General features: G+C 43.3%; 1 protein-coding gene and 1 non-coding gene across 2 annotated transcripts in view; both read left to right on the top strand.

Moving 5' to 3' along the window:
- Positions 1–11,842, top strand: part of HEATR3 (HEAT repeat containing 3) — a 72,817-nt gene extending 60,975 nt beyond the window's left edge. Inside the window, exon 15 of the mRNA XM_070451336.1 lies at positions 11,298–11,842. Coding sequence (XP_070307437.1) covers positions 11,298–11,315 — 18 coding nt within the window. The 3' untranslated portion in view covers positions 11,316–11,842. The remainder of the gene's footprint in view (positions 1–11,297) is intronic.
- Positions 2,356–2,428, top strand: TRNAG-UCC (transfer RNA glycine (anticodon UCC)). The gene has a single exon. It is a non-coding gene; the product is annotated as a tRNA-Gly (tRNA).
- Positions 11,843–12,296: the final 454 nt, after the last annotated feature.

Raw genomic sequence — 12,296 nt, 5'->3', positions numbered from 1 at the left:
ATTCAACAGACATTTATTGAGCACCTACCTAATATATGTTGTATCCTGTTCTAAGGACTCAGGAGAGAACAATGAACAAAACAAACTATATTGGTTTTCTATTGCTGTGTAACAAATTACTACAAATTTAGTAGCCAAGAACAACAGACATTTATTATCTCTCAGTTTCAGTGGACCAAGAGTCTGGGCACTACTTAATTGAGTGTTCTGCTTCCGGATCTGGCTAGGCTGCAGTCAACATGTTGGGAGGGCCGCATTCTCATCCGAAGGCTCAGGTGGATTCTTCATCTGCTCCCAAGCAACTCCAGTTGTTGGTAGAATACATTTCCTTGTGGTGACTGGGCTGAGTTCTTCAGGTTTTCAATTGGCTGCTGGCCGGAGGTCCTCAGTTCCCAGATGCCACCCTTAGACAATTCATAGACATCAGCTTGCTTCTCCAAGGCCAGCAGGAGAGTGAGAGCCGATCTGTGAGCACAGGGGTCCCCAACCCCGGGACACAGACAGCTACCAGCCTATAGCCTGTTAGGAACTGGGCCGTACAGCAGGGCGGTGAGCAGAGAGTGAGGGAGCAAGTGACGCTTCCTCTGTATTTACAGTTCATTCACATTCCCGCCTGAGCTCTGCCTCCTGTCAGATCAGTGGCAGCATTAGATTCTCATAGGAGCACGAACCCTACTGCCCTTGAATCATCCCCCAAACATCCCTGCCCTCCCACCCCTGATCCTTGGAAAAATTGTCTTCCGTGAAATCAGTCCCTGGTGCTAAAAAGGTTGGGGAACCACTGAGCTAGAAGGACAAAGTCTTATATTATGTAACATAATCATGGGAATGACAGCCCATCACTTTGCCACATTCTACTGGTTGGAAACAAGTCACAGGTCCCACCCACATGGAAGAAGAAGGAATGAAACAAAGATGTGAACACCAGGAGAAAGTGGGGATCATGGGTTGGGGGTTGCATCTTAGAGTCCACTGCCTCACAAACCAAACCCTCACAGGAACTCATTGCTCTGTGGCGACCTAGATAGGAAGGAAATCCAAAAAAACGGGACACGTGTGTACATATAGCCAATTCACTTTGTTGTACAGTAGAAACTAGTACAACTTTGCAAAGCAACTATACTCCAATAAAAATTAATCTAAGAAATAAAACTAGCAGACATTCTAATTAAAAACACACACACACACAAAAGCAAGCCCTTGCGGTCATGAAGCTGACACCTTAGGAGGGGAAGACGGACAACAAAATAGTAGACAGATAAATGTTGGGTACTACAAATAAGTGCTAAATGCATGTGTGCATGCTAAGTCGCTCAGTCATGTCTGACTCTTTGCAACCCCATGGTCTGTAGGCTGCCAGGCTCCTCTGTCCATAGGAATTCTCCATGGAGTGGGTTGCCATGCCCTCCTCCAAGGATCTTCTTGACCCTGCATCTCTTACATCTCCTGCATTGGCAGGTGGGTTCTTTTCCACTAGGGCCATCTGGAACAATAAAGCTGGCTAAATGGCGCAGACGTGCAGGGCGCAGTCAGTGCAGGCCTCTCGAGGGGCAGCAATGTGGGAGCAGAGCCCTGAAGGAAGTGAGAGAGCCGCTTAGACAGCTGAGAGAAGTGGGCTCCAGCCTAAGACGTCAAGTGCATGGGCCCTATGTTGTGGGCTTGCTGAAGGTTCCTGCAGCCAGGACTCAGCTGGTAGGACACGAGGCCAGAGAGATGGGGAGAGACGAGGTAGGGCCTTGTGGGTGGAAGGATCTCTGAGCAAAATGCAAAGCTGTTAGAAAACTGGGGGCAGAGGAGAAGCACTGTTTGGCTTACCTTTGCAAAAGCTCACATGGTTCCTGGTGTGAGAACAGCCTGAAGGGAGGCATCTGTGGAAGCAGGGAGACCAGTTTGCAGGCTGTTTTAGTCATCTTGGCAGGAAACAATGGTGGTTTGGATCAAAGTAGCGCTGGTGTGTTTCCTGCAAAGTAGGTGGCTCTAGTTTGAGGTGGAGCCTGCCACCCTAAGTGTGGAATGGATGTGCTTGCAGTAGGAAGAAAAGAGAGAGGTTACGGGTGATGGCAAGGATTTGGGCCTGAGCCACTTGAAGAATGGCATCACCATTTACTAACATGCAGAAGACAGTGGGAGGAAGGGGTTTTGGAAGAAAAAAAATCTAGAACTGATTTTATTATACACTTGAAGGAGAATATAGTCAACTTCACACTTTTAAAGTTTGCTCTGGTTGCTGTGACATGTTCGATTGTGAAGTTAAAGTGTGGATGCTTTGAGATGACAATTGGAAAGGTATTGTGGTGGCCTAGGCAAGGAGTGTTGGTGGCCCAGGGTCAGCAGAATAGGATGGGAGGAGGGACTTCCCTGGTGGTCTAGTGGCTAAGAATCTGTGCTTCCGACACAGGGGTCCCAGGTTCGATCCCTGGTCAGGGAACTAGATCCCACATGCCACAACTGAAGATCCCACATGCCTCAACTAAGACCTGGTGCAGCCAAATGAATGAATGAATATACAAATAAATGAATGAAGAAAATAAAGAATAGAGTGGAAGGAGAGGGAGTGAATGGTCTTGCAATGTGTTCATTGTGCTTGCAATGTGACCTCCAATGTGTGCAAGTAAAATAGGGCAGATCAGGAGGTTATCTGAAGGTAGTAGGAACATTTTTGTTGCAGGTAAGACCATACTTGTCTAACAGGCATAAAGCAGGTGAGTCTCAAAGTCAGAACGAGAGCAATAGTAAAATTGGTTTCTCCGCAGGGGCTTTGGAAACTTTTTTCATGAAGAAATGTCTTAGTCAGTCCAGGCTGCTATAGCAGAAGACCACAGAAAATCTTAAGGTGGGTTATAAACAATAGGAATGTGTCTCCTGCAGTTCTGGAGCCTGGGAGCCTGGGGTCAGGGTCCCAGCATTGTCAGGTTCTGGTGAGGATTCTGGTGAGAAGAGGTTCTAGGTTGCAGACTGCCAGTTTCTTGATGTATTCTCGTCTGCTGGAGAGCAGAGAGGAAGCTAGTTCTCTCATGATGCTTATAAGGGCACCAATTCCATTGGTGAGGACTCCATCTTTATGATGTCATCTAATCTTATATCCAACACCTTGGCCATCTGATGTGAAGAGCTGACTCATTAGAAAAGACCCTGATGCTGGGAAAGATTGAAGGCAGGAGGAAAAGGGGACGACAGAGGACTAGATGGTTGGATGACATCACTGACTCAATGGACATGGGTTTGAGCAAGCTCTGGGAGATGCTGAAGGACCGGGAAGCCTGGCATGGGGTCCCCCTGGCAGTCCATGGGGTCACAAAGAACTGGACATGACTGAGCAACTTAACAACAACAATCTTATACCCACCCCACCCCCTCGACTCCCATACCATTACATCAAGTAGTTGGGTTTCAACATGTACATTTGGGGAGGACATAAACTTTCACCCCATAATATTCTCCTGGGTCCCCCACATTCATGTCCTTCTCACATAAAAAACATTCATTCCATCCCCCAAGTCTCAAAAGGCATTAAACTCATTCAACATCAACTCTGAAGTCTGAAGTCCAAAGTCTCTTATGAATAGCATCCAAATCAGGTAGGGGTGGAACTTGAGATATGATTCATCCTGAGGTTAATTCCTTTCCAGCAGTGAAATCTGTGAAGCCAAACAAGTTATGTGTTTCTAATGCATAAAGTTATGACCAACCTAGATAGAATATTAAAAAGCAAAGACATTACTTTGCCAACAAAGGTCTGTCTAGTTAAGGCTATGGTTTTTCCAGTGGTCATGTATGGATGTGAGAGTTGGACTGTGAAGAAAGCTGAGCACCGAAGAATTGATGCTTTTGAACTGTGGTGTTGGAGAAGGCTCTTGAGAGTCCCTTAGACTGCAAGGAGATCCAACCAGTCCATCCTAAAGGAGATCAGTCCTGGGTGTTCATTGGAAGGACTGATGCTGAAGCTGAAACTCCAATACTTCGGCCACCTCATGCGAAGAGTTGACTCATTGAAAAAGACCCTGATGCTTGGAGAGATTGGGGGCAGGAGGAGAAGGGGACGGCAGAGGATAAGATGATTGGATGGTATCACCGTCTCGGTGGACAAGAGTTTGGGTAAACTCCCAGAGTTGGTGATGGACAGGGAGGCCTGGCGTGCTGCGATTCATGGGGTTGCAAAGAGTCAGACATGACTGAGTGACTGAACTGAACTGAACTGAACACATAAATATGTGACAAGCATAGGAACAGACATTCCCATTCTAAAAGGGAGAAATCAGGAAGAAGGCAGGATGAAAGGTTCCAAGCAAGTCCAGAATCCAGCAAGGAAAACTTCATGAGATCTCAAGACTCCGGAATAACCCTCTTAAGTTCCACGCTCTCCCCTTCAGGCCCACCGGGGCAGAAATCCCACGTTTCTGACCCACTGGGGCAGTGGTTCCATCTCCACTGCCTCCAGAGCCCTAGGAAGCCCCATCCCTACAGTTTTGGGGGGGCTCTTCCCCTCTGGGGGGTAGAGGCTGTCTGACTTGTTGGAAGCAAGGCAATGATTATCTTTCCTGAAACCAAGAAGGCAGCTCTGATGATCTCTGAATCGCCTTTGGGATCACTCTTCACTTGTCTTTTTTAAAAAAATATATTAATTAATTTATTTATATACTTGGCTTTTCCGGGTCTTAGTTGCAGCACACAGGATCTTCCACCTTCATTGCAGGGTGGAGGATCTTGAGTTGCAGCGTGTGAACTCTTAGTTGTGACGTGGGATCTCGTTCCCTAATAAGCGGTTAGCTGGGACCCCTGCATTGGGAGCACGGAGTCCTAACCCCTGGACCACCAGGGAAGTCCCACTCTTCCCTTGCCTTAAAGAATAGCACACGATCTCACCAACTAGGCCTATGGTCTTGTCCTGTAAAATTCATGAAGTCCGTCAGCCTTCCTTCATTCCTTCCTATTTCCTTCTTCTTCAGTTCAAACTGGTAGTTTTCCTCCTGGGATGGCTGATTCCTCCTGCGGTTCACACCCCTACTCATTTCCCAGTGCCCCATATGGTCACTTGGCCATATCCTTAGTGTTCTCATTTTCTTTTTTTTTTTTTTTGCAATATGGATAGGCTGAGAATTTTCCACATCATTAAGTTCGACTTCCTTTTTGCTTAACAATCTGTCTTTAAGTCATTTCTCTCTGCTTAAATTTTACTATAAGATGCCAGGAGGAGCCAAGCCATACCTTCGACACTTTTTTTTAGAAATCACTTCAGTTAAATATCAAATTTCATTGGTTGCAAGTTCCATCTTCCACAAAACACTGGAACACAAATCACAGCTCAGCCAAGTTCTTTGTCACTTCTTACAAGGATTGCCTTTCCTCAGGTTTCCAGTAATATACTCTTCATTTCTATCTGAAATGTCACCAGAATGGTCATTACCACCCATATTTCTACCAACATTCTGCTTAGGAATCCCCAAAGAAGACTGAGACTTTCTCTGCAGATTTCTTTTCTTTGACCTGTCTTCAGAATTACCTTTCAAAAGGGGAATTCCCAGACCTCCCTGGAGGTCCAATGGTTAAGAATCCACCTGCCAGTGCAGGGTACATAGGTTCCATCCCTGGTCTGGGAAGATTCCAGAGCCTGTGCTCTGCAACAAGAGAAGCCACAGCAATGAGAAGCCCATGTACCACAGCCCAACTGGCTGCAACTAGAGAAAGCCTGTTTCGAAGACCCAGTGCAGCCAAGCATAAATACATAAACTAATAATTTAAAGAGATCAAATTGCCAACATCCACTGGATCATAGAAAAAGCAAGAGAATTTCAGAAAAACATCTACTTCTGCTTTATTGATTATGTCAAAGCCTTTGACTGTGTGGATCACAACAAACTGTAGAAAACTCTTAAAAAGATGGGAATATCAGACCACCTTACCTGCCTCCTGAGAAATCTGTATGCAGGTCAAGAAGCAACAGTTAGAACCGGACATGGAACAACAGACTGGTTCCAAATTGGGAAAGGAGTACATCAAGGCTGTATATTGTCGCCCTGCTTATTTAACTTCCATGCAGAGTACATCATGCAATATGCTAGACTGGATGAAGCACAAGCTGGAATCCAGATTGCAGGGAGAAATATTAATGACCTCAGATATGCAGATGACACCACCTTTATGGCAGAAAGCGAAGAGGAACTAAAGAGCCTCTTGATGGAAGTGAAAGAGGAAAGTAAAAAAGCTGGCTTAAAACTCAGCATTCAAAAAACTAAGATCATGGCATCCAGTCCCATCACTTCATGGCAAATAGATGAGGAAACAATGGAAACAATGGCAGACTTCTTGGGCTCCAAAATCACTGCAGATGGTGACTACAGCCGTGAAACTAAAGACGCTTGCTCCTTGGAAGAAAAGCTATGACCAAACTAGACAGCATATTAAAAAGCAGACACATTACTTTGCTGACAAATGTCTGTCTAGTCAGACAGAAAAAAAGCTATGGTTTTTTTCACTAGTCATGTATGGATCTGAGAGTTAGACCATAAAGAAAGCTGAGCACTGAAGAATTGATGCTTTTGAACTGTGATGTTGAAGAAGACTCTTGAGAGTCCCTCCCTTGGACAGCAAGGGTATCAAACCAGTCAGTCCTAAAGGAAATCCGTCCTGAATATTCATTGGAAGGACTGATACTGAAGCTGAAACTCCAAAACTTTTGCCACCTGATGCCAAGAACTGACTCATTGGAAAAGACCCTGATGATGGGAAATGTTGAAAGCAGATGGAGAAGGGGATGACAGAGGATGAAATGGTTGGATGGCATCACCGACTCGATGGACATGAGTTTGAGCAAGCTCTGGGAGTTGGTAATGGACAGGGAAGCCTGGCATGCTGCAATCTGTGGGGTCACAAAGAGTCAGACACGACTGAGCGACTGAACTGAATAATTAAACAATTGAAAAATAATTTTTTTAAGGGAGGGGATATTCCCTGGGGGTCCAGTAGGATCCTGTGCTTTCATTGTCAAGGGCTCAGGTTCAATCTCTGGCCGGAGAACTGAGATCCCAAAAGTCGCATAGCAGGAAAAAAAAAGTTACTTTTTAAGGGCTGTTCATGGCAGTGTAAGCTTTTCTAGCAATTGCCTCCAAATACCCCAGTCTCTACCCTTTTCCCAGTTCAAAAGCCACTTCCATATCTTTAGGTATTTGTTAGAGCAGTACCCCCACTTCTTAGCACCGGTAACCTGTAATAGTCAGGGTTGTCCAGGGAAACAGAACCAGGAGGATATATATATTGTCTATTTGGATTTATTATATGTTTATGTAATATATACCCAGATATAGAGATTATATGGAGATTTATTATGAGGAATTGACTCACACAACTGGGAAGGCTAAGAAGTCTCTTGATCTCCTGTAGGCAAGCTGCAGACCCAAGAAAATCAGTGGTCCCACTCAGTTCAAGTCTGAATATCTGAGAACCAGGGATGCTAATGATATAAATCGTAGTCCAGGCTGGAAATCATGAGACAGATGAGATGTCTCAGCTGAATCAGCAAGGCACGCAAAAAGGGGTCAATTCATCCTTCCTCTGCCTTTTGTCCTATTCAGACACTGAACCCATAAGATAAGGCCCACCCACATTGTTATTTTATTTTTATTATTTATTTATTTGGCTGTACAGGTATTAGCTGTGGCATGTGGGTCTTCGATCTTCACTGAGACCTGCAGGATGTTTAGTTGTGGCATGTGGGATCTAGTTCCCTGGCCAGGGATCAAGCCAGCGCCCCCTGCACTGGCAGTTCGGAGTCTTAACCACTGGACCACCAGGGAAGTCCCCAAGGCTCACCCACATTGGGAAGTGTAATCTACTTTACTGAGACCACTGATTCAAATCAAATGATTGCTCATCTCATCCAAAATCATTCTCACGGGCACACCCAACAATAATGCTTTTAATCTTGGGCATTCCATGGTGAGTCAAGTTGATACCTAAAATTAGCCATTGTACTAAATAACTAGTTTTCAAGGAGAAATTCTGGACTACATTTCAGCTTATGTAGGTCCTAGCAAGAGAATGTTCTAGAGCAGCAGTCCCCAATCTTTTTGACCCCAGGGACTGGTTTCTCGGAAGACAATTTTTCAACGAATGGCATTGGGGGATGGTTTCAAGCACATCACATTTATTGTGCACTTAATTTCTATTATTATTACATCAGTTCCACCTCAGATCATCAGGCATTAGATCCCGGACCCCTGTTATAGGATGAGCCTTTAATTTTTAGTTAAGAGTCTTTGTCTTTAGATACGGAATTTCTCTGCTTGAGCTGTTTGATGACGGGTGACAAAAGTAAATGTGGGTAAACACCTTCTTAGGCAAGACTGCCTTTCCTGGGGTCTTCTCTCTCATCCACAAACTGCCCTGCAGTGCTGAGTTATGAAAAGAGATGGTAAAATGCAGAGTTATGTGAATGTTGGATTCTGACTGAGTTTCTGGGCTTTCTCTCCAAAGAGTGGTTGCCCAGGGACTGCCAGCATCTGCTTTGCCCACTCGAGACCAAGGATGCTACTTCCCTTACAAACAGAAAGACGGTAGAAGGAGTTGCCTCAGTAGCCTTGTGGAAACTTAAATTTGAAAAATGTATGGGCCTTTTACAGATAGGCCAAGAATTATGGGAAAATGCACTCATTCTGGCAGTATTTTCCATTTTTTTCTCCCATGGTCCATTAGGCTGGGCAAGCAGCTCTTTGTTGGGACTTTAGCAGCTACCATGATCATATGATATGAAAACACTGCTCAGAACAGAGATTATCAAGGCAAATCAATAGGGATAGATAAGTAGATTAGTAGTTGCCTGGGGCTGGGAAAAGGGACTGGTTGCAAATAGACCCTAGAGATCCTTTTAGGGTTGGAAATAATCCAAAATTGGATTGTGGTGATGGCTGCACAACTTTGTAAATTTAGTAAAAGTCATTTAAATTGTACACTTAAAAATGAGTCAGGACATCCCCTGGTGGTCCAGTGGTTAAGAATCTGCCTTGCAAGGCAGGGGACATGAGTTCGATCCCTGGTCCAGGAATTAAGAGTCCCCATGTCTCAAGGCAACTAAGCCTGTGTGGCACAAATACTGAGCCTGTGCTCTAGAGCCTGTGAGCCCAAACTACACCTGTGCACCCTAGAGACTGCGCTCAGTAACAAGAGAAGCCACTGCAGTGAGAAGCCTGCTCACAGCAACTAGACAGTAGCCCCTGCTTGCCGCAACTAGAGACAGCCTGAACACAGCAACGAAGACTCAGTGCAGCCAAAATAAATAGAGTGAATTTTATGGTATAGGAATTACAGTGTAAAGATTTTAAACACACACGTGTGTACTGTACACCAACATGCACACACAGATACTTTCACTTCAAAAATCCCAGAATGCACACAATTTGAGCCATTCTTCCCCTGAAAGTCAGGAATGAGGAAATTTTCACTGTGCAGAACTAGATATAGACTTTCACATTGCCTGGTATGTTGAAGTCTCATTGAAATTTAATTCCCTACTTGGAATCCTCTTTGTATTCACAAGAGAGGAAACAAACATGGTACAATGGTGTATACGCCATGCAAAAAAGGGAAAGTTGTAAATGGTGCCTAAGCCCCAGGTTATTAATACCTGGAGCAAATGCTTCATTTCCTAAACACAGAAGATACTAATAACTATGTGACTATTATTCATGGTTTTGTGAACTCTGGAGTGGAGTAATATAATCACACTGTCTAAGATTTAATTATAATGACAATTATTTATAATACCATGTAGTAGTATATGTATATGCAATTCCCCTTCTGTTTTATTCAAGCTAATAAATCAGCAAAATCATATTTAAATTTGCTTGATTCTTGGGTAACTTGCCTCTCATTTCTCTATTCAATTTTCACTCTGCACAATCTTGGTGTTTCTGTAAATCTTACAAGTTGAGATCATCAACTCAATATTTTCCCCTCTAAGAACGACTAAACAACAACAAAGAACATGAATACTGAGAATGAATAGGACGCTACATTATGCAGGAAAATGTCTGGGGTTTTGAAAGCTGTATTTTTTGGCTCATCAATTTAATGAAGGTGGTTTTAAAGAATGTAATGTTCTAAATAGCAAAATGAAAAGGTTGAGTAATCAAAATTTATTATTGAAATCAGTGTAGTCTTTCTCTTTGCTTGCAGTAGTAGATTACTTTGTGACAAAACAGTGCAGATTTTTTGGGGAAAGTGAATATATTTTTATTTATTTTAAAATTCCCTGGGTACAGTGGATAGGAATCCACCTGTCAGTGCAGAAGACACGGGTTCAAACCCTGATCAGGGAAGATTTCACACAACTCTCAGCAACTAAGCCCATGTACTGCAACCACTGAGGCCATATGCTGCAACTACTGAAGCCCATGTGCCTAGAGCTTGTACTCTGCAACGAGAGAAGCCACTGCAATGAGAATCCCATGCAGAAGAGTAGCTCCCGCTAGCCACAACTAGAGAAAGGTTTGTGCACAGCAACAAAGACCCAGTGCAGCCGAAAATAAATTCTCTACTGGTTTATTTTAGACCAGATGGTTTTGAGGAAACTTCCAGAAGAGACACTTTATGATTCCATACATATTTAATACAATTGCATTGCCTTATCATCTTGCACACAAAGTCTATTCCTGCCTCAGGGCCTTTGCACTTGCTATTCCCTCTACTTGATAGATCATTCCCTAGATGGTCATGGTCCACTCCCTAACTTAAGTCCCTGCTCAAATATCACTTCCTCAGAGCAGTCTTCCCTGATTAACCCATCTAAAAATAGCACACAGTCACTAGCCTTTTAGCTTGCTTGCTTTCTCTGCACAGCATTTAGCTGTCTGTCTGACCTTATATGCTTGCCTTACTAGAATGCAAGGTTCATGAAGGCAGGGACCACATCATATTCATTGTTATATCCCCAGATTCTTATATATTCCCCACATAATAATTGTTCAAGACATATTTCTTGAATTAATTACATGAATTTTAATTTGACTTTGAATATTTACTTTTTGCCTCCCTAACCAGACAATGCCTTCATGGAGGGCAGGCAAAAGTCTTGGTTGCTTATTTATCATCTCTAAAATGATTAGCTCAATTCTGCAAGGCTACTAGACATTCAACCAAAGTTTACTGAATGAATGCCTTGGAACATGGGTGTGTGATACGGCTGACCAGTCAGCGTTGCCGGCAGGTGAACAAGAAAAGTAATGTCTCACCTTTCAGCCCATATTTTACAAAATATACTTTTATGTATACCAATTCATCTGATCATTTTGTCAATACTTTACTAGGTCTTAAGGTCTGCCTGAAGAAACAAGCACTCAAAGAGAACAAGTGTTGATTTCCGACCTTTCAGTCAGTTCAGTCTCTCAGTCACGTATGATTCTTTGGGACCCCATGGACTGCAGCATGCCAGTCTTCGGCGTCCATCAGCAATTCCTGGAGCTTGCTCAAACTCACGTCCATCGAGTTGGTGATGCCATCCAACCATTTCATCCTCTCTCGTCCCCTTTTCCTCCTGCCTTCACTCTTTCCCAGCATCAGGGTCTTTTCAAGTGAGTCAGTTCTTCGCATCAGGTGGCCAAAGTATTGGAGCTTCAGCTTCAGCATCAGTCCTTCCAGTGAATCTTCAGGGTTGATTTCCTATAGGATGGACTGGTTGGACCTCCTTGCAATGAAATGCCACCGCAGTGAGACGCCTGAGCGTTCCAACTAGAGTAGCCCCCACTTGCCACAACTAGAAAAAGCCCAAGTGTGGCAACAGAGACCCAGCACAGCCAAAAATAAAATAAAAAATGAAAATTAAAAAAGCTAATAAAGACTGTCTTGAAACATATATATGCATGGAGAGATTTTTTGAATAGCGTTTATTAGTCTTCACGGTAGTTATTTCTAGACAGTGGGAACTTGCTAATGTTTACATTTTTTGACTTTGCATTTCTCTCATTTGTATTTTTAAAGCCAATTTGAAGTTGTGAAAATAAAGTTTTTTTTTTTCTATACAATGCTTTATTTTTTAATTTGTCAATGTGAATAGCATAAAAAGTATCACTACTCATTTTCCTGGCTATGTAATTCTCAGAACACAGCAAACTTCATTCTGAGACAACTTTTAATACAGATTTATAGTAAAGCAATAACAATAGAATGAACCAAAATTCTTTAGGTTTTTTTGGTGTGTGTTTTCCATATTTATGCCCATGTTATTCTCTGATCAAGAAAAAAGGTAAAGTGATGTTTTATAATTCTTCATCTTTGCCAAAAAAACCTTTCCAGGATATTGAGCTCCC

Source organism: Odocoileus virginianus, chromosome 20 (genome assembly GCF_023699985.2).
Source record: "Odocoileus virginianus isolate 20LAN1187 ecotype Illinois chromosome 20, Ovbor_1.2, whole genome shotgun sequence".
Lineage (NCBI taxonomy): Eukaryota > Metazoa > Chordata > Mammalia > Artiodactyla > Cervidae > Odocoileus > Odocoileus virginianus.
Note: the sequence above shows the minus strand (reverse complement) of the source record. Positions and strands in the feature narration are given on the sequence as shown.